The 27,411-nt window shown below is 49.8% G+C and overlaps 1 protein-coding gene across 1 annotated transcript in view; it reads left to right on the top strand.

Annotated features, from left to right (window-relative positions):
- The first annotated feature begins 3,215 nt into the window (after nt 1–3,215).
- Nucleotides 3,216–27,411, top strand: part of TNPO3 (transportin 3) — an 81,995-nt gene continuing 57,799 nt past the window's right edge. The window contains exon 1 of the mRNA XM_084631578.1: nt 3,216–3,502. Coding sequence (XP_084487704.1) covers nt 3,368–3,502 — 135 coding nt within the window. The 5' untranslated portion in view covers nt 3,216–3,367. The remainder of the gene's footprint in view (nt 3,503–27,411) is intronic.

Genomic DNA, 27,411 nt, shown 5'->3' with positions numbered 1-27,411 from the left:
CGGGGCTGGGCAGACCCTGGGGGAGGCTGGGGGGGGGTGAGCGGGGCTGAGGGCTGGGCAGGCCCCAGATGTGGTTGGTGGGCGGGGGGGTTGAGCGGGGCTGAGGGCTGGGCAGGCCCCAGATGTGGTTGGGGGAGCGGGGGGGTTGAGTGGGGCTGAGGGCTGGGCAGGCCCCAGATGTGGTTGGGGGGTGGGGGGGTTGAGCGGGGCTGAGGGCTGGGCAAGCCCCAGGCGGGGTGCGGGGGGGTTGAGCGGGGCTGGGCAGACCCTGGGGGAGGCTGGGGGGGGTTGAGCGGGGCTGAGGGCTGGGCAGGCCCCAGATGTGGTTGGGGGGCGGGGGGGGTTGAGCGGGGCTGGGGGCTGGGCAGGCCCCAGATGTGGTTGGGGGGCGGGGGGGCTGGAGCGGGGCTGAGGGCTGGGCAGGCCCCAGGCGGGTTGCGGGGGGGTTGAGCGGGGCTGGGCAGACCCTGGGGGGGCGGGGGGGGGTTGAGCGGGGCTAAGGGCTGGGCAGGCCCCAGATGTGGTTGGGGGAGCGGGGGGGGGGGGTTGAGCGGGGCTGAGGGCTGGGCAGGCCCCAGATGTGGTTGGGGGAGCGGGGGGGTTGAGTGGGGCTGAGGGCTGGGCAAGCCCCAGGCGGGGTGCGGGGGGGTTGAGCGGGGCTGAGGGCTGGGCAGGCCCCAGGCGGAGTGCGGGGGGGTTGAGCGGGGCTGGGCAGACCCTGGGCGAGCGGGGGGGGGTTGAGCGGGGCTAAGGGCTGGGCAGGCCCCAGATGTGGTTGGGGGAGCGGGGGGGGGGTTGAGCGGGGCTGAGGGCTGGGCAGGCCCCAGATGTGGTTGGGGGAGCGGGGGGGTTGAGTGGGGCTGAGGGCTGGGCAAGCCCCAGGCGGGGTGCGGGGGGGTTGAGCGGGGCTGAGGGCTGGGCAGGCTCCAGGCGGGGTGCGGGGGGGTTGAGCGGGGCTGGGCAGACCCTGGGGGGCTGGGGGGGGGTTGAGCAGGGCTAAGGGCTGGGCAGGCCCCAGATGTGGTTCGGGGAGCGGGGGGGGGTTGAGCGGGGCTGAGGGCTGGGCAGGCCCCAGATGTGGTTGGGGGAGCGGCGGAGGGGTTGAGCGGGGCTGGGCAAGCCCCAGGCGGGGTGCGGGGGGGTTGAGCGGGGCTGAGGGCTGGGCAGGCCCCAGGCGGGGTGCGGGGGGGTTGAGCGGGGCTGAGGGCTGGGCAGGCCCCAGATGTGGTTGGGGGGCGGGGGGGGGGCTGGAGCGGGGCTGAGGGCTGGGCAGGCCCCAGATGTGGTTGGGGGGCGGGGGGGGGGGTTGAGTGGGGCTAAGGGCTGGGCAGGCCCCAGATGTGGTTGGGGGGCGGGCGGGTTGAGCGGGGCTAAGGGCTGGGCAGGCCCCAGATGTGGTTGGGGGAGCGGGGGGGTTGAGCGGGGCTGAGGGCTGGGCAGGCCCCAGATGTGGTTGGGGGAGCGGGGGGGTTGAGCGGGGCTGAGGGCTGGGCAAGCCCCAGGCGGGGTGCAGGGGGCGGGGGGGGGTTGAGTGGGGCTAAGGGCTGGGCAGGCCCCAGATGTGGTTGGGGGGCGGGGGGGTTGAGCGGGGCTGAGGGCTGGGCAGGCCCCAGATGTGGTTGGGGGGCGGGGGGGGGTTGAGCGGGGCTGAGGGCTGGGCAGGCCCCAGATGTGGTTGGGGGGCGGGGGCTGGAGTGGGGCTAAGGGCTGGGCAGGCCCCAGATGTGGTTGGGGGGCGGAGGGGTTGAGCGGGGCTGAGGGCTGGGCAGGCCCCAGATGTGGTTGGGGGGCGGAGGGGGGCTGGAGCGGGGCTGAGGGCTGGGCAGGCCCCAGATGTGGTTGGGGGGCGGGGGGGGGCTGGAGCGGGGCTGAGGGCTGGGCAGGCCCCAGATGTGGTTGGGGGGCGGGGGGGGGCTGGAGCGGGGCTGAGGGCTGGGCAGGCCCCAGATGTGGTTGGGGGGCGGGGGGGGGTTGAGCGGGGCTGAGGGCTGGGCAGGCCCCAGATGTGGTTGGGGGGGTTGAGCGGGGCTGAGGGCTGGGCAGGCCCCAGATGTGGTTGGGGGGGGGCTGGAGCGGGGCTGAGGGCTGGGCAGGCCCCAGATGTGGTTGGGGGGCGGGGGGGTTGAGCGGGGCTGAGGGCTGGGCAGGCCCCAGATGTGGTTGGGGGGCGGGGGGGGTTGAGCGGGGCTGGGGGCTGGGCAGGCCCCAGATGTGGTTGGGGGGCGGGGGGGGGCTGGAGCGGGGCTGAGGGCTGGGCAGGCCCCAGATGTGGTTGGGGGGCGGGGGGGTTGAGCGGGGCTGAGGGCTGGGCAGGCCCCAGATGTGGTTGGGGGGCGGGGGGGGTTGAGCGGGGCTGGGGGCTGGGCAGGCCCCAGATGTGGTTGGGGGGCGGGGGGGGGCTGGAGCGGGGCTGAGGGCTGGGCAGGCCCCAGATGTGGTTGGGGGGCGGGGGGGGGCTGGAGCGGGGCTGAGGGCTGGGCAGGCCCCAGATGTGGTTGGGGGGCGGGGGAGGGCTGGAGCGGGGCTGAGGGCTGGGCAGGCCCCAGATGTGGTTGGGGGGCGGGGGGGGCTGGAGCGGGGCTGAGGGCTGGGCAGGCCCCAGATGTGGTTGGGGGGCAGGGGGGTTGAGCGGGGCTGAGGGCTGGGCAGGCCCCAGATGTGGTTGGGGGGCGGGGGGGGCTGGAGCGGGGCTGAGGGCTGGGCAGGCCCCAGATGTGGTTGGGGGGCGGGGGGGGCTGGAGCGGGGCTGAGGGCTGGGCAGGCCCCAGATGTGGTTGGGGGGCGGGGGGGGCTGGAGCGGGGCTGAGGGCTGGGCAGGCCCCAGATGTGGTTGGGGGGCGGGGGGGGGGTTGAGCGGGGCTGAGGGCTGGGCAGGCCCCAGATGTGGTTGGGGGGCGGGGGGCCGGCCGGGAAGGGGGGCTCTGGCGGCGCCCCAGGGCTGTGAGCGGGTCTAGGCCGCCGCCCCGGAAGGTGACGGGCCCGGTCGGGGGGAGTCGCGGGGGGTTACTCGGAGGAGCGGCCCGCGGGGCTGGGCAAGGGGGGCCCGAGCAGGAGGGGCGCCTCCTTCCCGCCTCTCAGCGCAGGTCACTTCCGGGTGCGGGGGACAGGTGTGGCGGGGGCACCGGCCGGAAGCGCGCCGGGGGCGGTGCCCGACGGGGTGGCTGCGCAGCCGCGTATCCGCGCGGCGGGCTGGCTGGGCGGGCGGAACGCGGGGCGCGGGCCGCGCGCTTCCGGGGGGCCGCGTTCGGGGTGACACCGCCCCTCCCGGTAACGGACGCGGCCGGGCGAGGAGATGGCGGCGGCCGGGAGCGGCGGCTGCTGAGGGGCTGGGGCCGGGCGCGGAGCGGCCTGTGCGGGACCCGGAGCCATGGAGAGCGGCGGGGGCAGCGCGGGGAAGCCGAGCCTGCAGCTCGTGTACCAGGCGGTGCAGGCGCTTTACCACGACCCGGACCCGAGCGGCAAGGAGCGGGCGAGCTGCTGGCTGGGGGAGCTGCAGCGATCGGTGAGCGGGGCCGCGCCGGGGGCAGGTCGGGGGGCCGGGGAGCGGGGCCGGGCCGCGCCGCATTTGGGAGACTAGTTGGCCGGCCGGGGGCAGGTCGGGGAGCGGGGGCCGGGGAGATCGGGCCGGGCCGTGGCGCTGGGTGAGCTCGGCGAGGGCGAGCGGGGCCGGGGCCGGGGCCGGGCCGGGGAGATCCGGCCGGGCCGTGGCGCTGGGTGAGCTCGGCGAGGGCGAGCGGGGCCGGGCCGGGCCGGGGGCCGGGGAGTGGGGCTGGGGAGATCCGGCCGGGCCGTGGCGCTGGGTGAGCTCGGCGAGGGCGAGCGGGGCCGGGACGGCGAGCGGGGCCGGGCCGTGGCGCTGGGTGAGCTCGGCGAGGGTGAACGGGGGCCGGGCCGGGGAAGCGGGGCCGGGCCGGGGAGATCGGGCCGGGCCGTGGCGCTGGGTGAGCTCGGCGAGGGCGAGCGGGGCCGGGCCGGGGAGATCGGGCCGGGCCGTGGCGCTGGGTGAGCTCGGCGAGGGCGAGCGGGGCCGGGACGGCGAGCGGGGCCGGGCCGTGGCGCTGGGTGAGCTCGGCGAGGGCGAGCGGGGCCGGGACGGCGAGCGGGGCCGGGCCGTGGCGCTGGGTGAGCTCGGCGAGGGCGAGCGGGGCCCGGGGAGCTGCAGAGGTCGGGAGCGGGGCCTTGGAGGACCGGGCGGGGCCTCGGGCCGGGAGCGCGCCCTGGGGAACTGCGCGGGCCGGGCGGTCGCGGGGGGGGGAACCCGGGACGGGCCATGGCGCGGGGCCGCCGCGGCGAGGGGGACCCGGGCGGCGGAGCCTGGGCGGCCCCGGCCAGGGGCTGGGAGCGGCGCGGCCGGCCTTGGCGCTCCCCGAGCCCCAGCGCGGCGCCGGCTGGCGTTGGGGGCGGAGCTGGGCCGGGCCGGGCCCCGTGCGCCGGAGGAGGCCTGGCAGCAGGGCTAGGCCCGCGCGGAGGCCTGTGGCGCGGCCGGCTGGGGGCCTCGTGTTGCGGGGAGGCCGGGGTCGGAGCGGCCGGGACCGGGAGACTCACCGCCCTCCCCGGGGTCTGGGTCCCGCAGCGGGCGCCGGGCCGGGCCGGGCCCGAGACGGGGGCTGGGTTTCTCGGGTCCGCGCCACGCGTGCGGGGAGGGCAGCAGGCCGGGGCTGAATGTGTCTGCGGGCGGGGACGGACCCGGGCCCGGCCTCTCCCCCCTTCCGGAGACAGGGAGGGGGCGCCGGGCCCTCTCTGCGTTGTGGGGGGGGGCGAGCTGGCTCCACGTGGGAGCCCTGGGCACTGGTTCTCCTGCGAGATTCCTGGTTAGCAGCCTGCCCCTGGGCTCCGGTTTCTGAACCTCCCTGCTCGCCAGCCTGAAACCAGAGCAGTCTCGTGTTTCTCTGGGGCGTCCCAGCCCCCAGCATCCGAAAGGGCTTTATGGAGTCCCAGGGATCACTGCAGCCATCTGGGGTGGCGCTAGACCGCAAACAACCCTGAGCTCGCTCCTGCTGATCTTTACCAGCTCTGTGGGCATGGAAATGACAATATACCCTGGCCCCTGCAGGCGAGTCCTCAGGTTCTGGAGACTGCAGCTTATATGATCGGAGTCCAGGCTTCTAGTTGTTGCCTTCAGGAGTCCCAGATATTTGAAAGGAAAGAATCTCTTTGTTCCAGAAAGAACTGCATATTTTCTCCTCTTATCTGTGTTGTCTGAAGTGAGATCGGGGGTTTGATGTTGAGACTGCTTGTTCTGTAATAATGCTAGATTTTTGTGACACGTACGTTTTTACTAACAGGAGTTAAGAACCTCATGTTAAAGTACTATACTGACATACAAGGATTTTTATTACACTGTGTTACACCGGTTAGAATCTGAAATTCAGGAGCAGTTAACAAAAAGTTTTGCTAATATGCAAGTTGTGGTTAAAAATAGATAAAATGTATAGTTGAGGACATACAGTAAAGCAAACTAATTTTTGCTATGTAGTCTAACCATTCGGATTATTTTACCATTGTAAGAAAGATTTGATTTTGCATCTCACTGTAGGCAATTTTCTCTGCTCTGATAGCAAGATAAACAGACATGGGTCACAGTGTGTTACTTTAGGACTCCACCCCAGTACTTTTCCAATTCGGAGCTCCCCTGTAGTTTGGCCCTGTTCAGCTGCTGTGAATTGTGACAGCAGGGGGAGACTTCACTTCCTCTACTGATTGCTGTTGTGGTTTTGTCTTAATAGTTTATTCGTAACGGAGATGTCTTGCTTTGTAATGGCTCTTTTTTTTTCTTTTTAGTCTATTTATTAACAGATCTATTCTTTTATAAAAATATAAAAATTGCTTTGTATCTTAAATAGGGAAAAGGAGGACTTGTGGCACCTTTAGAGAATAACCAATTTATTTGAGCATAAGCTTTCGTGAGATACAGCTCACTTCATCGGATGCATTAACTAGAGAGAGACTTAATATATACACAATTATAAATTGGCCCATGAAAGTCCCTAAAAATTTATTGATGAGACCTGCTACAAATACCCGTGGTATTGATCATGTATTGTATTGTGGTTGATGCTTTTCTACTCAGACTTCCTCTTTTGTCTTGTCAGTTTATAGTGTTGGTTAAAGTCTTCCATTATCTCCTGTCTAGATCCAGACTTCTGCTTTTCTTACATTTAGATGCGTAACCTCTTATTGGTTCTATTCAAACTCTATGCAATCTTTTGATTTTTTTCTCCTATTTTCCTAATTTTAATATCGTCTTGTTGTTTAATTTTAAGTATTGTTGAAGGGATTTCTCTCTTCCCTCCCTCCTCAGTATTCAAAGAAAGTTCTCAAACTATCAGCAGCCCCCAGAAAGTTCCACTAGGTTTCTAAATAGTGTTGTTGGGTTTTTTTGTGTTTGTTTTTTCCCCTTCTTCCCTGTAAAATTCCAACTTGGTGAGTGAATTTTTCTAGGCTTTGTCTTTCTTTCAAAAATAGTCTGTTGAAACAGAAAGACCTGCTCTTCCTCCCTGAGCATTCACAGGGAAGCATACTTCCTTAATGGGGGGACAGGAAAGGCAGACTCTCCTTCTTTTGCACAATCTTTGCAATGTCTGAAAAGGAGGAAATGTGAATGACAAATTCTTGAGTTTTCATTTTTGCGGGGATTATAAACATCCCTTCTTTTGTGTTGTTAAGATGCATCAATTCAACACTGCTTATTTGACTCCCTTCTCCCCTTCCAAGAAGTATTGGCCTGAGCTTTCTGGCAACTTCTTGGAGCCTATCTCTGTATCTAACATGGCAGATCTAATGGCAATTACAAGCCACATTTAAGGACCCTGTAAGTGACATGCTGGGAAACTCTCAACTAATTAATAAGTTTGGAGTACTGTACTATTTCCTGGCTTCTGAATCTTCAAGGGGATTGATGCTAGGCAGGTCCGGACGGTGTTACAAGACATTAGTCAGAGGGCTAAATCTACTAGCTAGAAGCCAATATAAAGTGTTGCCAGTCTTGTCATTATTCAAGGATATTGTCTTGTCTGCACCCAATGCTTCCTGGTTGTTGGGAATGGGTTAGAACCATAGAAATATAGGCCTGGAAGGGACCTCCAGAGGTCATCAGGTGCAGCCCCTAGTGCTGAGGCAGGAACAAATTAAACCTAGACCATCTGTGAGAGGTGTTTGGAGGTTTTTAAGAACAGGTTGGCCAATGATGGTGATTCCACAGTCTCCCTTGGAAGCCTACTCTAATGCTTAACTATCCTTATAGTTAGAAAGTTTCTCCTAATATCTAATAAATCTCTTTTGCTGCAGATTAAGCTGACGACATCTTGTCCTACCTTTTTCAAGGGACTTTTGAGTTTTGCGTGATCTGACACAGAAGGGCCACCTCCAGTTCACCCAACTGCAAAATGGGTATCTGATCCATTGGATTAGGGCAGTCATAGGCAGTCGGATGTGATGCTGGCCACATTGTACTTGTGTCCTTGTGTACCGTTGGCTATGAAACTGACGTGCCTTAAACGCATCAGCCCAATGAGCCATTGGCTTGGGGAAACTTTGACTTGACTCTTTATTACAGCATATGACATATTTGAAGACTTGTTACCATGTTCCCCCTTGGTTATCTTTTTTCAAGACTAAATGTGCCCGGGTGTTTTTTAACCTTTCCTTCTAGATCAGGTTTTCTAGGCCTTTGATCATTTTTGTTGCTCTCTTCTGCAGTCACTCCAGTTTGTCCACATTTTTCCTAAAGTGTGGCACCCAGAACTGGACACGCTCCTCCAGCTGAGGCCTCACCAGTGCTGAATAGAGTGGGACAGTTACCTCCTGTGTCTTATACAGAACACTTCTGTTAAAACACAACAGAATATTAGCTTTTTTTCTGAACCGCACCACATTGTTGGCTCATATTCACTTTGTGATCCACTATGCCCTCCACCAAATCCTTTTCAGCAGTGTTACCGCCTGGCCAGTTATTCTCCATTTTGTAGTTATGCATTTGATTTTTTCCTTCCTAAGTGCTTATCTTTATTGAATTTCATCTTGTTGGTTTCAGACCAAATCTCCCATTTCTCAAGGTCGTTTTGAATTCTAATCCTGTTATCCAAAGTGCTTGCAACCCCTCCCAGCTTGGTGTCCTCTGCGGATTTTGTAAGCATACTCTACGCTCCATTATTGAAGTAATTAAAGAATATATTGAATAGTATTGGGCCTAGGACTGACCTCCTGAGTAACCCCACTAGATAAATCCTCCCAGTTTGACAGTGAACCATTGATAACTACTCTGAGTACTGTCTTTCAACCAGTTGTGCACCCACCTTCTAGTAATTTCATCTAACCCACATTTCCCTAGTTTGCTTATGATAATGTCACATGGGCCTGTGTTAAAACTTTTATCATGCCTACTGTTTCCCCTTATCTGCTTGGCCCATTTTGTAATCTTTTAATAGCCCCTAGTCTCTGCTGGGGCCTGTTGTAGTGTGATGATATTTTTAACTCAACAGACCAATACTCTAATTCAGTGGCAAAAAAGCTATATTCATAAAGAGTGAAGTTTCCTTGGTAGTATGTCGACCTGTTAAGAGTGTTGAGTTGAGTAAATCTCAAAGTTCTAAAAATCAGGAAATCCACAGTTAAGGATGCCCAGGAAACCTTAACCCTACCCTTTTTCAGCAATGCTCTAATGCACCCCAGTAACACACACCTTTACTCTGCCAACACCAGTTGCTGAAATGTGCAAGCTCTTCACCTCCTTCTACAACCCATTCACTCACCCTCAGGATTCCTTCTATACCCTGGAGCTGACGGGAAATTATTTAGATACACTCCAGGTTCAGTCCGCATGGTACATGTACCCACGCTAAATGGTGGAGGCATTGAAAAGATGCGTACTGGATCTTGAAGGTACACATGCTGCTCTTTCCCTTTCTGCTCACATCAGAGGGTACAAAACATACATCTTTTCGTATCAAGCAACGTAGGTTGTTACATATTCGTTGCACAGGTCTACAAAGGTTCAGGCTTGAAACATCAGTGGTGGGATGTTCACCATGGGCAGTGGTGTTGGCATGTTCCCTAAAACTACCCCTGCAAGCATAAAGAGGCTGCATGCCTTTCATGCCTCTCCTCTCATGCCTTTTCTCTTTGATGCATGCACACTGTATTCTTCCAGACTACACATCTATGTAAGCAAAGCAGTGAACATGGTCTTAAATACTGTTCACAATTTGGGTTCCCCAAAGACTTAGTGGGTGCCATGCGCTATCTTGGGTAAAACTGACCAATTGAGACCATTTTGACCCACATCACAGCACTAGTTTTTCCTCTAGCTTGGTGCAAAGAAAAATCCACCCAAAAACTTTTTGAAATTTGGGTCACTAACCTTGCTGTGTACTCCCATAAAGCATAACACATTTCAAGAAAAGTCATGCAAATGTGCAGATTTTAGAGCACATTGTCCTTTAAACAGGCCATGTCTATGATACAAACTTATGTCAACTCAAGTTACATCACCATACAGCTGCCACACGTAATACATCGCTTGTGTGTGTTCTTGGCTCCATGTTTCAGCGATGCACATACTCAATAGGAGAGCTTGTGTCAATGAAGTGCAGTGCACCACGGGCAGATATCTCACTGCAATTCGCCATGATCCAGCAGGTGGTCTTTTGGGAAATTTTGGCAATGCATGATGGGGCCAAAATGAGCTGCACAGTGGTAAATGGGAGCACAGGGTCAATTTCCCAAGTTTGCAACTGTCTCCATAGCATAATATCTGTATCCCATCATTTTTGTACCTTTTTTCAAAATCCCATAAACCCGTGGCACACTCCTCACTGTCTGCCGTCTCAGACAGAAGCATGGAGCCTGCACAGCTCTGCACTACTGTCATGAGTGTAGCAAGCACAGGATGCACGGTCCTGCAGTAGTTGAAGATCCACAAGAAGAACTGAGTGGATGGGGTAACGATTGGTAATGATTTTTTGGAGGACAGGTTGCAGTGGGACATAGCAAGAACCAAGTCTAGGTTGTTAGTGTCGTTCATGGGGCAGCTGCAGATGGTGGAGCACCGCTTTTGGGCCTGAGAAACAAGCCCTGACTGGTGGGATCGCATTATAATGGAGGTTTGGGTTGATGAGCAGTGGCTGCAGAACTTTCGGATGCATAAGGCCACATTCCTCCACACATACAGCTGTAGCTCACGAAAGCTCATGCTCAAATAAACTGGTTAGTCTCTAAGGTGCCACAAGTCCTCCTGTTCTTTTTGCGAATACAGACTAACACGGCTGTTACTCTGATTCCTGGATCTGTGTGCCGAGCTTGCACCAGCCCTTTTGCAGGACAGGGACACCAAAATGAGAACTTACCTGACAGTGGAGAAGTGAGTGGCAATTGCACTGTGGAAACTTGCAATTTCAGACTGTTACCGGTCAGTTGGGAGTCGGGAAAATCCATCGTGGGGGTTGCCGTTATGCAAGTGTGGTGGGCCATTAATCGTCTCCTGCTATGCAGGACTGTGGCTCTGGGCAGTGTGCAGGACATGGTGTATGGATGGATCTGCAGCAGTGGGGATACCAAACTGCAGGAGGGACGATAGACCTCACACACGTCCCTCTGTTGGCACCAAACCACCTTGCCACAGCGTACGTCAACAGAAAGGGCTACTTTTCTATGGTTATGCCGTCTGGTGGATTACCGGGGATGTTTCACCGGCATCAATGTGGGCTGATCAAGGAAGGCGTATGATATTCACATCTTTAAGAATGCAGGATTTTTCAGAAAGCTGCAAACAGGGACTTCCTTTTCCTGACTGGCGGATTACCACTGGCAATGTTGAAAAGCCAATAGTGATTCTTGGGGACTCAGCGTACCCCTTTCTCCCTTGGCTCATGAAGCCATACTCTGGTCACCTTGACAACACCAAGGAAGGATTCAACTACCAGCTCGGCAGGTGCAGTTGAAAGTGCTTTTGGTCATTTGAAGGGACGCTGGCATTGTTTACTCACAAGACTGAACCTTGGTGAGAAAAATATCCCAGTGGTTATAGCTGCCTGCTCTGTCCTGCATAATATCTGAGAAGCAAAGAGGGAAAAGTTTCTGCCGGTGGAGGGCGGAGGTGAAGTGGCTGTCTACTGAATTTGAACAGCCAAATACAAGGGATATTAGAACTCAGCACGGAGCTATCCGGCTCAGGGAGGCTGTGAAAGACCATTTTTAACAGTGAGCCACAGTAACATGTGTTGTATACTCTACCAGGCCCTGCTCTTTTTATGGCCTGGTTGGAATTGTGTGGTGGTTGCTGTGCATGTAGGAATATAACATTGTCAGTGCACCTATTAATTTTGTTTGTGACTGATCCTATGAGTTGTGTGCAGTAACAGGTAACTGGCCGCTTTCAGAACTGCTGAGCACTCAGCAGCATGTGTTGTGAACTAATAAAGATGAATTATGTTCCAAATAATAGAATTTTATTCTGTAAAAAGGATCTACAAAAACAAACCACCCCACCAACTCCATGCTGTTTTAAAACAAATACATTAAAAACTTAATAAATTTTGAGAACAGAACCTATGAAGAGGAAAGAACACTTATGTTCATGTAGGTACACAACCATGGCTTTCACGGGTCAATGTATGTGAACCTGTGATTGTCTTTAATGTCCCTCAGGGTGGAGTGGTGGGGGAAGTTCAGTGACCCCTGATGCCACATGGAATCTGGAGGGAGGTTTAGGGATGGTCTCTATATTGAGTTTTTACAGTGGGCTGCAGAGGCACATGAGCCTCGGGTTGTTGAATGTGCAGGTGCCCCAGAGCCTGCTAGCATCTGTGGTTTGCTGCTTGAGAAGCCCTGTTATGTCCTGTGCATCTTCCTCTGCTTTTCATACTTGGACTCCTGGGTCTCTCTTCTCTCCATTCTTGCCTTCTCCAGGCTGTCCACAACGTTCATCCCCCAGGCCCTGTGATCACAGTCCAGTCCAGCACCGGCTTGCAAGATTTCATTGAACATGAAATCCCAAGTCGTCGTCTGTCTTTTCCTTATCTGGCTTGGCTGTTCCATGGGTGTGGAGAGGGAGCCCCTGAAGGCCACAATGGCAGCAGCTGCAGATAAAACATCCAGAGGTACCATTGTCACTCTGTTCACTACCCAAACTTAAGCTGCCAAACTCACTCCTCTTGCTCACCTAAAGTTTTAGGCACTATCTTCTCACTTCTGCTTGGGATTGCTTGTGTGCGGCACCAGCCATGTTGAGTATGGCCCACTTGGGGCTGGGGCAATGAGGAGGGAATTGGCTGGTTGCATCAATCTACTAGTATAGGACATTGACACTAAATACTGGTGCCATTTTCCACAGACGGGGTTGATTTTTAGCTGGTATCTCACTGCTGAGGGTAACAAAGGCAGAGAGAGCAGTTACTGCTGGTATCCAGAAGCTGCCTGGGCCCATATGCTGTTAGCCTATGTACAGCAATGGTGCCTGCTGGAGTTATTGCAGAGTAATGTGGGAGGAAGAAATAAATAAAGCAGCCCTTCCTAGAAACCTTCAGCAGAGGATTGCAGATTGCCTTCAGGAAAGTTTCGTCGATCTCGCAGGAGGATTCAAGGGACATCCCTGTGTCCATAGACACACTGCTCCAAATGCCCCTTTCTCTCCCGCCTAAGTCTCTAGTGGGGAATGAAAAGCAGGTACCAACTGTCCCTCTTGGTTGTACCACTACCTCTCGAGTAAATTATTGAGTCAGAAATGTGTCCTGCTACTTTGGGGGCACCATCCCTGCAATTGAAAATTTACACTTACCCAAGGTTCCTTCCCCTGCACCAGGCTTGCCCATGCCCAACTGGCTGGACTGCGGTGGAGTCAAAAATAGGTCCTGGCTCGTTGCACAGCTGGATCCCCCAGTCGTCTGTCCCCCAAACTCCTCATTCTCCACCACCACCACCTTCTCACTGTTCCCGGCAGGGCTCTGTGACTTGGGCCCCTTGGAGGTATCCACGGGGGTGTGCAGGGAAGACTTGCGGGGCCTTAGCTGAGTATGGCATGCATCTCTTTTGGTGTTCTGATATGTTTGCTGCGTTCCTCGGCTTCCATGCAGCACTGCTCCTGATCCCTTCTCCTGGGTCCCCTGAGGAATCTGTTCGTAGGTGTCGACATTTCTATGGCTGGTCCGGAGCTGTGACTGCAGAGCCTTTTGTCCCCACAGGCCCAGGGGATCCAGTGTCTGGAGCATGGGCAGCTTGGCAGTTGCACTCAACAAAGGAGAGTTCGGAGGTGCACTTGCTGAGTCAGGGAAAGGAATTTCAGAAATTTGCAGGGCTTTAAAGGGGAGGGGGGCTTCCAGGCTACGCAGCCCCGGGGCAGCGGAGTTCACCATGGTGACCAGAGTGGTCACTGTGGGACAGGTGCTGGAGGGCGGTTCAGATCGTGTGCACTCGCACTGCGTCAACCTGTGCGTGTTGGCAGTGGCTCTATGCTGCTCGGGGAGATGGGGCTGCTCAGGGCACAGCTACGCAGACAGTTCTGCATCCGTGCAGCTGCTGCGCTTTAATGGAGACACTCTTTAAATGACGGGTGAGAGCTTCTCCTGATGGCTTAGTGAACCCACTCCATGAGAGACTGTCTACACCGGTAACTGTGTTCAGGGGCGTGACTTATTCACGCTCTTGAGCGATGTAGTTATACTAGAGTAATTCTGCAGTATAGACCAGGGGTCAGTCAGCTTAATGGGGCAATTTGCAGTTACATCAGTGGGAGACCAGTTGAGTGTTGACACATGCACAGGTAGGTCGCTGTAAGCTGCCTTGTATCCATCTAGCTTTATAGTGTAGCCCAGGCCACAGGAAGATAGAGATGATGGAGAGCAAGGCCTCCTTTATACCTCCATCTGCAGCATTGCAGGCTCTGAAAGGTGTGAAATGGCCCATTCACCTCAATGAGAACACCCCATGGAGATGAATACAATAGCTCTGAGACTGTGACCTGCTCCATTAATCTCAGTGGGTGTTCTCGTCCCCCTCCTGGGTGCTTGAGTGCCTGTGATCCGCATGAAGTATACCTCTTCATGGCTCCTCATCCAAAGAGGCAGGACTACCCCAGATCCTGACTCAGATCGGGGCAGGGAGGGGGCCTCAGTCCCTCCCAAAAGGGTAAGCCTTTCCCCAGAACCTGTCTGGCTCACGTGAGGTGGGTCCAACCCCGATAGATCCTGGCACATATATGGGGGCAGCGAAGGGACTCAGACTCCCAGAGAGGCAAGAACCCCTCAGATCTGAGTGCACACGTGGGATGGGAGACTGGGGCTGACAGGTGCCGCTGCCCCTGTTCTCCCTGCCACTGACTTCCATGTCTCTCTTCCCAGTGTCCCACCCCTCCACTCTCTCTAGCGCCAGCACCTCCTTCACCTGAGCCCCCAACCCCTCTCCTCTCCCTTGACACCCTTCCCCTTTCTCCCTATTCCCCCACTCTGCCTCCTAATATCACTCCCCTCCCAGCAAGCAGTCGTGTCCAGTTTTCCTCCATAAATACTCAGATTTCTTTCCACCCACAATAAAATTGCCACCCATGACTCAGATCATAGCAACATCCAGCCAGTCAGTCTAAAACTCCTTTTGTCTTGGGTGGGGGCTTGTGATTAATTTACCTTTAGTTTTGTTCATTGAAGGGTGAGTTCATGCCCATCAGTCTCAGAGGTCTGATTCATCCAGTCACTAATTTAACAGGACCCAGCAGCAGCAGGAAACTGTTTTGGGTAGGGAACTTGGGAACCCCTCTGTCAAATGACCCCACATTTGGATCACTAATGCTACCCATGCCCCTTATAAGGCAAGCCAAATTTTAGAGCAATCTGAATAACCGATTGGATTTTAGAGAACTTACAAGAGTTAAGCTTTAAAACATAAAATGACAGGAATGAAAACCCTGTAACCATTTTTCTGTATTGGTGCTTGTGCACGCACAAGTTTACATTTTCTCAAATACCGTTCTCCGTTTGAGTCCCCCATAGATTTAGTGGGTGCCATGGGTAAAACTCAGTTGACTGAGACCAATCTCTGGCTCAGGGGGAGAAGGGGACCTACCTAGAAACTTTTTGAAAAATGGCTAATTTTGCGGGGGGGGAGGATGTAATCTCTGCAACCCCTAGCTCAAATAACCTCAACATTGGGTCATTAAGCCTACCCTGCACCTTTCTGATACACATCTGATTTCAAAGGACTCCAACTAAGCATGTTGATTACAGAAGACTTGGAAAGGTGGACCTTTACACAGAAGCCGTGACACAAACTTACCCATAGTGGTGCTCCTGTATTGACTTTGGCTTGTGGTTGGCTCCTCTCTCCTGTGTGGTCCATCCTCCCCCAAAGTCCTTGGCTGCTGCTCAGAGTTTCCAAGGAATCGCAGTGCAACTTGAGTTTCCGGTAAGTTTTCCAGTATTCCGGTCAGTTTTTACTACTACTTAGGACCTAGGCAGCAGTAGTAGAATTGACCAGTCTAACAATCTTGCTGCTCCAAATTTTCTATGGGCTAGTACGTTCTTAAGCCTTTGTGACAGAGAACAAATATTTTCCTTGTTAACTTAATGGGAAGTAGTGGGACGAAGCTGAGTGCCTAGATATCTCAGAGACATTCCAAGCTATGACTGTTTCCACAGGTTCTGATAAATGGAAAGATCGAGTAAAAGGATGAATCAAATTTGTGTAGTTTTGGGTAACTAGTAATACTCCAGCTGAAGAGCAAACTGGTTACTTTCCAAGAGTCTGAGGACTTGCACTTAATTTCCATAAAATTGAGTGCTGCCTCTCGCTGGTATTATAAGAGTTTCAGCCTATGGAGACGACAGGTCCCAGTATGCATACTGCCTCTACTCGGATTGAAACGTAGTGTTGTATACCTGTCATTTTTGCAGGCTGCACCTCCTCACTAACGAGAGGATGGCAGCAAACAATGAGCTTAACAGTGAGAGTAATTAACCATTGTAACCATTTACCAAGGGCTGTGGTGGATTCTTTGTCGGTGATAATTTTAAAATCAAGATTGGGTGTTCTCCTAAAAGATCTGCTCTAGAAATGATTTTGGGGATGTTCACACAGAGGTAAAATGTGAGCAAGAGAAGTGTTTAGTTTTGCTAAACTTGTAAGTACAAAGTCAGATGCTTTTCTCAGGTGAGCTATATTAAACTACTACATCTCTACCCTAGAGGGCAGCTAACAATCTGAGGGGACAGACTTGCATGTTATGGTACAGTACAAAGAGAACAAGCACGGTGCGTGTGGTGATCATTACAGGTGGGTTTTTGACCTGTGTTGAATAAGGCTCATTCAGGCGTTCGGGCAAAATGGGAAACCGTACAAAACCAGAGTGGGCATACGTGACTAAAAACAGTTGAGGGAAGCCTATGGAGAGCTGCTTTCTATCAAGATGACTTATTGAATTTTGGGACTGGAAGTCCCTGAGGGCTGCACCACTACACTAAAGAGAATGGCATCAGCCGGCTGACTGCTCTGTAGGACTCTGTAGACTGTACTATATTTGCCCTCTAATTTACAGAATCTCTCATCAAGAAGTGCAGGCACGGCTGTCAAATCTCCTGCTCAAAACTTCTCCCTTCAGTGGGGTTTATCATCTGGTCCCATCCCTGTTGTAAATTTGTGATTTGGGCTCCAGCCTTGTTCCTATTGGTTATGATTCATATGTGTATTTATCTGGGGTTGCCTGGTGTAATAAATTAGTGGGCCACAGTTTTCCTTTTTAGCCTTTATCTTCCTTCTCTTGCTTAATTGATCGCTCTGTAACTATTCCCTCTGCATGACTCCCCCACCTAAGTTACTGTCACTAAAAAGCAATCCATAGTGACTGAACAAGCATTTCTCTGTGAAACTACTGCTTAGACAGTGGGGCAGATAGGATTTCTAGCAAGACGATAGACCTATTTCAAAGGATCCCCTTATAGAGACATAACTCTCGCATCTCCTCTCATGAGAGCTCGTTGTTCCAGCGATTTCAGAAATCTTTTTTTCTAGCTGCGGACTGTGCTCTCTGTTTCGCGTGTCGTAGTGCAAATGTTTTCCTTGAGAACCTAGCTCGCCTCCAGGTTAACAGCACGGCTGGCTCTGTTGCTTTTTTAGATCTCTCTCTCTCTCTCTCACACTCTCTCTCACTCACACTCTCTCTCACTCACGATTTTGTAGGAGGCTCCTGAGCTGTTCCTCCAAACGCTAAAGGTCTTGGTCCAGTGAGTGGATTGGGGTGGAATTAGTTTCCGTTCCGAACATAGCAAGTCATTAGTCTAAACCAGGGGTTTTCAACGTTTTATTTATGCACCCCTCCCCCTCCCCATGCAATAAAAATTCCACGGCCCACCTGTGCCACAACAACTGCCTTTCTGCATACAAAAGCCAGGGCTGGCATGAGGGGGTAGCAAGCAGGGCAGTTGCCTTTGGCCCCATGCCACAGGGGCCCCAACAAAGCTACATTGCTCAGGCTTCGGCTTCAGCCCCGGGTGGCAGGGCGCAGGGCCCCGGGCTTCGGCCCCAGGCAGTGGGGCTCCTGTTTTCTGCTCTGGACCCCAGCGAGTCTAATTCTGGCTCTGCTTGGCAGACCCCCTGAAACCTGCTCGTGGCCAGCTAGGGGACCCCAGACCTCTGGTTGAGAACCACTGGTCTAAACCATTCTTTACAGGATTCCTCTCAACTACCACTTAGAGAGAGGTGAACTTTATAGTTAGTTAGATCTTCTTTGTTCTGACATCTGACTTGTCCAGGCCACAGAGGGAATCTCACTGCTTTAATCTTCTTTTCCTCTGTGTTAAAAGGGAAATAATAATGTCCCCCTCAAAGGGGTGGAATGGTGTTGAAAGTTAATTAATCCTCTATTAACAATAGTAGTATGACCTCCTCCAGCTGCTAGTTTGTGGTTTGAGGAATAATACGTCACACTCTTCAGCATCTCTATCCAGACTTCCCAAGTGCTTGATAGATGTGAATTAATTAAATCCTCTAATAGCCCTGTGAAGTCAAGTGCTATTGCCACGTAACGGAGACAATGAGACACAGACGAAATGACTCGCCCGAAGTCATAGGAGGTGAGTGGTGGGGCTGGACTAGATCTCACATTTGATTTAATGAGCCTTCTTCGCCGAGAGAGTGGACGTAGCTTGGGACTGTCTGGGGTGAGGTTTGTTTGTGTTTAATAAGCAGTACTAATCCCTTGCATAATTATTGGTGGGTTACACACACTCAGCTCTTACCAGGCTGTGTTGTAAAAGAGGGTTTAGTCGATTTCAGTGGTGTTGGCAGTTTCAGGGCTGTGTGTAGCAGTGAGTCATGCAGCAGCAAAACACTTTAAAATGGATGGTTCATCTCTCCTGGGTTGCAGAGAGTAATAGGAGGATTTAGACCATGCTAGTGAAAAGCTTGCTGAGGTGTAGCTGCAAAACGTTCACCATGAGCGTCCTTTTGAAAATACCACTATAAAAGTCTCTTTGGCCTCTTCTGTACAATGCGCCTAAATTAGGTGGTTAGATGGAAAATATTCCTCTATTCTCTCCAGACTAACTGCAACCTGTTGCAGCTCTTCCAGAAGTCCCATTAGGAGCTCACCTGCCTTCCATCAGGTTGCAGTGATCTTCCTGAAACCAAAACCTTGTTTTCCCAAGCATGAGCCATTCTTTTCAGGAGACAGATCCGAGGAACTGCTCCAGACTGAGGTGTCGATAGAAGTTTTGGAACACGTTGATAAATTTAACAGTAAGAAGTCGCCAGGACCAGCTGGTCTTCACCCAAGAGTTCTGAAGGAACTCAAATATGAAATTGCAGAACTACTAACTGTGGTGTGTAACCTGTCACTTAATAAAGCCTCTGGACCAGATGGCTGACTGATAGATAATGTGATGCCAATTTTTTTTTTTAAAGCTCTGAGGTGATCCTGGCAATTATGGGCCAGTAAGCCTAGTTTCAGTACCAAGCAAACTGGTTGAAACTATAGTAAAGAACAGAATTATCAGACCCATCTGAACATGGTGTGTTGTTGAAGAGTCAGCATGGCATTTGTAAAGGGAAATCACGTCTCACCAATCTACTAGAATTCATTGAGCATGTCAACGAGCGTGGACGAGGATGATCCAGTGGACATAGTGTATTTGAACTTTCAGAAAGCCATTGGCAAGGTCTCTCTCCAAAGGCTATTGAACAAACTAAGCAGTCAAGGGATAAGAAGAAAGATCCTCTCGCTGATTAGTAACTGGTTTAAGATGGGAGACAGAGTAGGAATAAACGGTGAGTTTTCAAAATGAAGAGCTTTAAATAGCGGGGTCCCCCAGGGGTCTGTATTGGGACCAGCACTGTTCAACATACTTATAAATAATCTGGAAAAAGGGGTAAACAGTGAGCTGGCAAAGTTTGCAGACAATAAGGATATGTCTACACTGCAATTAAGAGTCTATGGCTGGACTGTGCTAGGTGTCTCGGGCTAAGGGGCTCAGGGTGACTGTTTGTTTAATTGTGGTGTAGACATTCAGGATTGGGCTGAAGCCCAGGCTCTAGGACCCTGCGAGGTGGGAGGGTCCCAGACAAGCCTGATCCCAAACAGCCCCGCAGCCTGAGCCAGCTGACATGGGCCAGCTGTGGGTGTCTAAATGCAGTGTACACATACTGTGTAAAATGACTCCGGCAGATTGCAGTGACTTACAAAGAGCTCTAACGAAACCTGGTGACTGGGCAACAAAATGGCAGATGAAATGCAATGCTGATAAATGCAAAGTAATGCGCATAGGAAAACATGATCCCGACTATATATACAAAATGATGAGGCCTGAATTAGGGCATGTCTTCACTAGCAATGCAGCACTTGAACATGAAAGAGCTCTCCTAGTGGTATTAAAAAAAAAAACGAAACAAAACCCACCTCCACGAGGGGAATAGCTACCAGCTCTGGGAGCGCTGTCTACACTGCCACTTTACGGCACTGAAACTTGCAGCGCTTGGGGGGGGGGGGGGTTTCACTCCCCTGAGCGAGAAAGTTGCAGTGCTGTAAAGTGGCAGTGTAGACAAGGCCTTAGCTGTAACCACTCAAGAAAGAGATCTTGCAGCCATTGTGGATAGTCTCTGAAAACATCTGCTCAATGTACAGCATCAGTCAAAAAAGATAAAAATGTTAGGAGCCATTGCGAAAGGGTTAGAGAATACAGAAAATATCATAATGCCACTGTATACATCCATGATATGCCTGCACCTTGAATATGTGTGCAGTTCTGGTTGTTCCATTTCAAAAAGATACATGAGAATTAGGGCTGTCAAGCAATTAAAAAAATTAATCGTGATTAATCACACAATCACACTGTTGATAAGAGAATACTATTTATTTAAATATTTTTGGATGTTTTCTACATTTTCAAATATATTAATTTCAATCACAACACAGAATAAAAAGTGTACAGTGCTCACTTTATATTTATTTTTGATTACAAGTATTTGCACTGTAAAAAAACAAACAAACAAGAAATACTATTTTTCAATTAATGTAATACAGGTACTGTAGTGCAGTCTCTATCATGAAAGTTGAACTTACAAATGTAGAATTAGGTACAAAAAAACTGCATTCAAAAATAAAACAATGTAAAATTTAGAGCCTGCAAGTCCACTCAGTCCTACTTCTTATTCAGCCAATCTCTAAGACAAACAAGTTTGTTTACACTTGCAGGAAATAATACTGCCCGCTTCTTGTTTACAGTGTCACCTGAAAGTGAGAACAGATGTTCGCATGGCACTGTTATAGACGGCGTTGCAAGATATTTATGTGCCAGATTTGCTAGAGATTCATATGTCCCTTCATGCTTCAGCCATCATTCCAGGGGACATGCGTCCATGCTGATGACGGGTTCTGCTCGATAACAATCCAGAGCAGTGCAGTCCGGCGCATGTTCATTTTCATCATCTGAGTCAGATCACACCAGCAGAAGGTTGATTTTCCTTTTTTGGTGATTCGAGTTCTGTAGTTTCCGCATTGGAGTGTTGTTCTTTTAAGACTTCTGAAAGCATGCTCTACACCCTGTTCAGATCAGATTTTGGAAGGCCTTGGGTCAGTTACGAATCTCACATTGGTACCACCTTTGTGTTTTGTGAAATCTACAGTGAAAGTGTTCTTAAAATGAACATGTGCTGGATCATCATCCAAGAGTGCTATAGTATGAAATATAAGGCAGAATGTGGGTAAAACAGAGCAGGGGACATACAATTGTCCCCCAGGGAGTTCAGTGATCAATTTAATTAACACATTCTTTTTTTAAGAGGGTCATCAGCATGGAAGCATGTCCTCTGGAATGGTGGCCAAAGCTTGAAGGGCCATATGATTGTTTAGCATATCTGGCAAGTAAATACCTTGCAATGCCAGCTACAAAATTGAATTGCAAATGCCTGTTTTCACTTTCTGATGACATTGTAAATAAGAGGGCAGCATTATCTCCTGTAAATGTAAATAAACTTTTGTCTTAGCGGTTGGCTGAATAAGAAGTAGGACTGAGTGGACTTGTAGGGTCTGAATTTTTACATTGTTTTGTTTTTGACTGCAGATATGTAACAAAAAAATCTACATTTGTAAGCTGCACTTTCACAACAGATTGCACTACAGTACTTGTATGAGGTGAATTGAAAAATACTGTTTCATTTATCATTTTTACAGTGCAAATATTTGTAAAAAAATAATATACACTTTGGTTTCAGCTACAAAACAATACAATATATATGAAAATGTAGAAATACATCCAAAATATTTAATAAATTTCAATTGGTATTCTATGGTTTAACAGTGCAGTTAAAATTGCAATTAATCACAATTAATTTTTTTAATCACAATTATTTTTTTTTGAGTTAATCGCGTGAGTTAACTGCGATTCATTGACAACCCTAATTAGAATTGGAGAGAGTACAGAAAGGGCAACACAAATGATTAGGGGTCTGGAACAACTTCCATGTGAGGAGAGACTTAAAAGACTGGGACTGTTCAGCTTATGGGGATTTTTAAGAGCAGGTTGGACAAACACCTTTCAGGGATGGTCTAATACTTGAGTGCAGGGGACTGGACTAGATGACCTTTTGAGCTTCCGGCCAGTTCTGTGAAACAGATGACTAAGGGGGGGGTGGTATGATAGAGGTCTATAAAATCATTAATGGTGTGGAGAGAGTGAGTAGGGAAGTCTTATTTACTCCTTCACATAACACAAGAACTAGGGGTCACCCAATGAAATGAATAGGCAGCAGGCTTAAAACAAACAAAAGGAAATACTTCTTCACATAACACACAGTCAGCTTGTGGAACTCCTTGCTTTGGGATGTTGTGAAGGCCAAAAGTATAACCCGCTCAAAAAAGGATTCGATAAATTCGTGGAGGATAGCAATTGATGGCCCTGTAAGCCAAGATGGTCAGGGATGCACGCCCATGCTCTGAGTGTCCCTAAACCTCAGACTGCCAACAGCTGCAACTGGATGACAGGGATCACTTGAGAAATTGCCCTGTTCTGTTCATTCCCTCTGAAGCACCTGGTCCTGGCCGCCTCTCAGAAAGTGGGATATTGGGCTGGATGGACTGTTGGTCTGACGCAGTCTGGCCGTTACTATGTTCTCAGTCTTCCCTCTGAGTTGAATTTCATTATATAAACTGTTAGCCAGGGCAGCAAACACCACTGAAATGCAAGCACTTTACCTCGACTTGGTAGTAAGGAGCAGCGTCTCTTTACTGGCCCTTTTTTATTAATACCATCAAGCAGTTCTGTGGGACTCCGTCCGTAGAGCTTAAAGTACTTGAAACTGGGACAGAGAGACGTTATCTTGCCTAAGGTTGTACAATGAGTGAACGGCAGAGGGAGGAATAGAATCCCGACTCCTATGTGTACAGTGTTATACACTGGGTAATTATGACTTTGTGGGAGGAACTAATTGAAGGATAGAAAAAACAGAAAATCCTTTACAGTCTCCCCTGCCTTCCTCACCCCCTTTCTTTTGACCATCTGAGAACTTAACTCTCTATGGCAGTCACTTAGTGTACGTTGGCATGGTGTGGGGGAACAAAACAACCATGTTAGTGAGTCACAGAGCTCAGGTCAACTGACTCGGTCGGGGCTGTGCTGCAGGGCTACAAATGGCAGTATAAACGTTCCATTTTTAGCCCCATAGTGTGAGCCTGAGTCAGTTGACCCAGTTGACTCACTGATGTGGGGTTTGGTTGGTTTGTTTCTTTGCTGTGTAGACATACCCGTAGTGCATCAACTTGTGTTGAAGCTGCAACATAGTTTATGAACCTGGAATAAGAGGCTTGTTTCATGTCCGATGAACAAATCCAATCCCCTTGGGTGTAATCTGATTTGTCCTGTTGGTTCAATAATAAAAGTAATTGGCTCTGAGCCATGAGCCACTTCAACTCTTTGTTGACCATCGGCCTAACAAACCCTGCCAGCAACTTAAGAGTTTCAGCAACATCCTGTATATACTCAAAGCAGCACTTACACTGATCAAGTGCTTGCCAATCTGGGGGCGGGGGGGGATTTTTATTTTTTTAAATAATGCCGGTTTGTAACCTGAACTGGGGAAATAATTTGTAGTGAATAATTTGAGTTTTTAAGATCTTTTTTTCCATTCACAAATTGTCTTTGAGCAAATTAAGGGTTTCTTGGTATTCATTATTCTCAACTATCCTGAATAACTTTTATAGTCCATAGAGCGGCTTAGACTATGCATCAGCGGCTTATGAGTATTGGATATTTGACTTGTGTTGGTTGGTTCCAATGGGCACATAAGTCATGTGATATGGCCCTACTGATTGAGTGCAACTGAGAAGCCAGTATGAGTGGATGTGATCAGACATTTTTACTAGAATCATCATGGGAAGCAAATTTATTTAATATTTTAATCTGTTTATTTTGGCAGGTTCCCAAGGAAAAACCCTTTTAGGACAGGGTGCTGGTAAATACTGGCTTAAACCCGGTTTAAATCAGGAAGCTGGGAAAAATTGCATCAGTGTCCAGCAAGCATAGAACAAATCTTTTCAAGCTTTGGATACTTCCATTCAAAACTGAAGAATAGGCTCAAACTATCCATTACATGAGAGAGTTGGTCTTCTGCTTCAGAATGCTATCTGGCCAAATGGATCTGGACTGCTATCTGCAGCTCTGGGTGTTTCTAATTGCTTAATGCTGTCAAGCTTACAACACTGCACTATTTGTCATTTTCCTAAAACAGGGTGGATAAAAATCAGTTATTTTTAAAAAATAAAAATTGGATTATTTTATTTAAATCAGATTTTTTTGATAAAATGCTTTTTGAGTATCTAAACATACTTTTAATTAAGATACATTATAGCTCAAAGATATCTCATCATGGACTAGGGATTATAAATTCTAATTCTATTGTATGAACAATATATTCATGTAATATTTAAGAAAAGTTTTGTAAATGAGATCCAGAGGCTTCTCTATAGATTATTTAGGTTAATCTTTCTATCTACCCAATGGGACTCAGTGCTCAGTCTAGAAGGTACCATCAGAGACGCTTAGTTTTGCAGTTCTCAAACTGGATTTGTGTCTCCAGAGAGGTGAGAAACAACTCTATTGTCCCTCTGCAAATTTGTGTACACAGAGTCAATCCCTTACCTCTCTCTCAAAGTGCAAAGTTTTAAAAAGTTCAATGAATAGAAGATTGTTGGGGGTGGAATAGATCTGGACGAGGGGATGAAGTCTGGAGATAAAGGTGAGAAGCGAGGGACATATCTTGTTTTGTTAAAATATTATATGTTTGCTGTTGAAGAAAAAAATCCAGAATACTTAATGTTGTTGTTTTTAGTTAAATAAAACAATTTAAATGTCTGTCTGGTGATATTCTCTTCCTAATACAGCATGGTAAGAAAATCCTCCAAATGTTAATGATTAACCTGTTGAAATGGAGATAGTGCACCTCCCAGTGACTTCATAAATACCTGCTTCAGTTACCTTTGGTAAATGAAATAACCAATCATTCATTTTCTGATATAGCTGTAAAACTGATTAAACTTTTTAGATGAATCTATGATTTTAGTATGTAATTAAAATTAAGTGTAATGTTGTGTGCATTAATGAAACAGTTTTTAAAATAGAAAATGCTTTAAACTGGGACTAACTAGTTTTCCCCAGGGTGGTAACCACCTCTGGTAAATACTATGCCATCCCTGATTTGTCTGGTTCTGTGTCTAGTTGTTCCTCCCCTTGAAGGTATCTAAGTCAGCATTGTGCTTCTCTGGTTATTTATTTGAGCTGTTCAGATTTGTCCGTCTGCTCCTTCCTTCAGAAGTCACTGTTTTTCTTTTTCTTTTAAACTATCACTTATTCCAGAAATGTAATGCATGTGGGTAGGAAATTAGCTAAGGGAGTGTCTTATAAGAAGTTTGCTTTCCACAACCTCAAGACTTTCTGTGCATGGCCTTGGGGTCTACTCACCTGTAGGGAGTATTCCAAGGTCTTTAAACCACAAAATGCAGAAGCCACTGGGCCAAAAAAATCTGCACCCTGTGTTTTGAGTTAAATAAAAGATGCTATCTCCTGGAGGTTTTGAGTTTATTTTTATCTATATAATGCAGATGTTATGTGTACGCGATCGTTGCTCATTTGATAAATGTGTATTTCAGAATAGGACCTCCACCGTGGAGGAGTCTCTGTTTTACTGCTACTTGGCTAGCTTCCAATCTGTGTGAACAAGTTCATAAAAATAGTGTGCAATATATACTTGCAACAGAGAGCTGCGTTCCCAGGCATCTGATGTTCAGAAGACCGTGTGGATTGGTATTAATGCCGGTTAACTAACACTTTTTTTTTAAAAAAGGTGAAATTAAACCTGGATTATAGCAGTATAATTTTATTTACTTTATTCTTTCAAGGCTAACTCCAGTGTAGACTTCCCCTCTCCCTCCTCCACGTTTTCCTCCCAATCAGCTAAAAAGATAGTGATGTATGAAATTTAGCGTGGATTTAGGCTTTGTAAAAACAAGCATTTTACAAAACTGATGCCATTGGAAATGATTCCATGACTGTTTTTCAAAATTCCAGTAGAAAGCTTTTTGGAAGGGGGAAAAACATTCCCCTGTAGGTTTTTGCAACCCAAACACTAAGACATCTATGAAATATACTAGAAACAGACTGTCCACAAAAGTGAAACTGGCTAGTTTCTTTTCAATGTCTAAACAGAGAGAAATGGAGAATGTAAACCTTATAAAGTGTGGGAAGTAAATATTGAAAATGCTTCTATTTTAATATGCTGCTAGTGGAAGTAAATACAGAGCTTTTAACCTGGTGAGTACCCCATTGAATTTTTAATTTGAGAGGGAGGCTTTTGTGTTTTCAATCATTCAGTCTGAACTCGGTGCAGATTGGAAGCAATGTGCCAGTCTCTCTTCCTGTTCGTGGGAGGCTTTGTCCAGTAGCAAATAAGGCTGCACTTCCTTTCCTTACCCAACCAATCAGTGAGTTCCTAAAAGATGTGAATGTAGAAATAGATGTGTGGGGGTTATTTGTGGCATTTTAGAAATGAAATTCACACATGTTCGTTGCACAGTGCTGATATCCGTTTCATGCTTGTCTTTGTACTAATGCAGTTACAGGTGTGTTAGGGTTCTTAAAGGGTCCTGTCTCTGTTTGTGTGTTTTGTTGTTTTTTGTGCAGAAGCGGAAAATACGGTTCACTGATATCTTCAGACATTGCGTCCTGTGTGTAGGTGGCTTTGAGGAGCCACAAGAATTTTTCCTCTTATCATTGTTCTCAACCTCTTATCTAAGGCAGCCTTTTTAGATGTGACTCCTCTCAGAATTAATTCTAAATCACACAGCTCTTATATATACCGCCAGCTCTTCCCCCTAGAACTGTGGATTGTACCAGTCCAGGGAGCAAGGCCTTGTTGGAAGATTGAATCTGTTTAGACACTTACATCATTATCATACAATGTGTAAGTGCTTCCCAAGTGTTTGAAATAGACATAGCATTACCTCTCCCTCCCCAGCCTGTTGGAGAAATAATCTGATCAGTTTATAGGCTATGTGGGGGCAAGAGTGGGTATATTGTGTTTTTATAACACACGGAGGGAAAGCTGAGTTGAAGCGAGTTTTGAAAGCAGAGAGATCTGCTTTCTCTTTCATGGAAGTGACTGTGGTGGTTGAGGGCCAATTCCTGTGGAGAGTCAACACGTGTGCCGCCCTTCTAATAGACTCCTTTGTTCAGGTGGAATGAAGCTCTCGTGGGAGGCCATGAATATGGAGGCAGAGGCCATCTCTGGCAGTTAGGACCGATCTCCTAGATGGCTTTGACTATCAGGCCTTGAAGTGGACGTGTATGCAGCAGGGAGCCAGTGCAGAGCGTGACGCGCCAGGGCGGTGGTGTTATGGCAACCTGTGTGTCTAAGCAGACAAATTATTGCCAACAAGTTGGCACTTCTGTG

The sequence above is a fragment of the Lepidochelys olivacea genome, assembly GCF_965140295.1.
Source record: "Lepidochelys olivacea isolate rLepOli2 genome assembly, chromosome: 1".
Classification (NCBI taxonomy): domain Eukaryota; kingdom Metazoa; phylum Chordata; order Testudines; family Cheloniidae; genus Lepidochelys; species Lepidochelys olivacea.
Note: the sequence above shows the minus strand (reverse complement) of the source record. Positions and strands in the feature narration are given on the sequence as shown.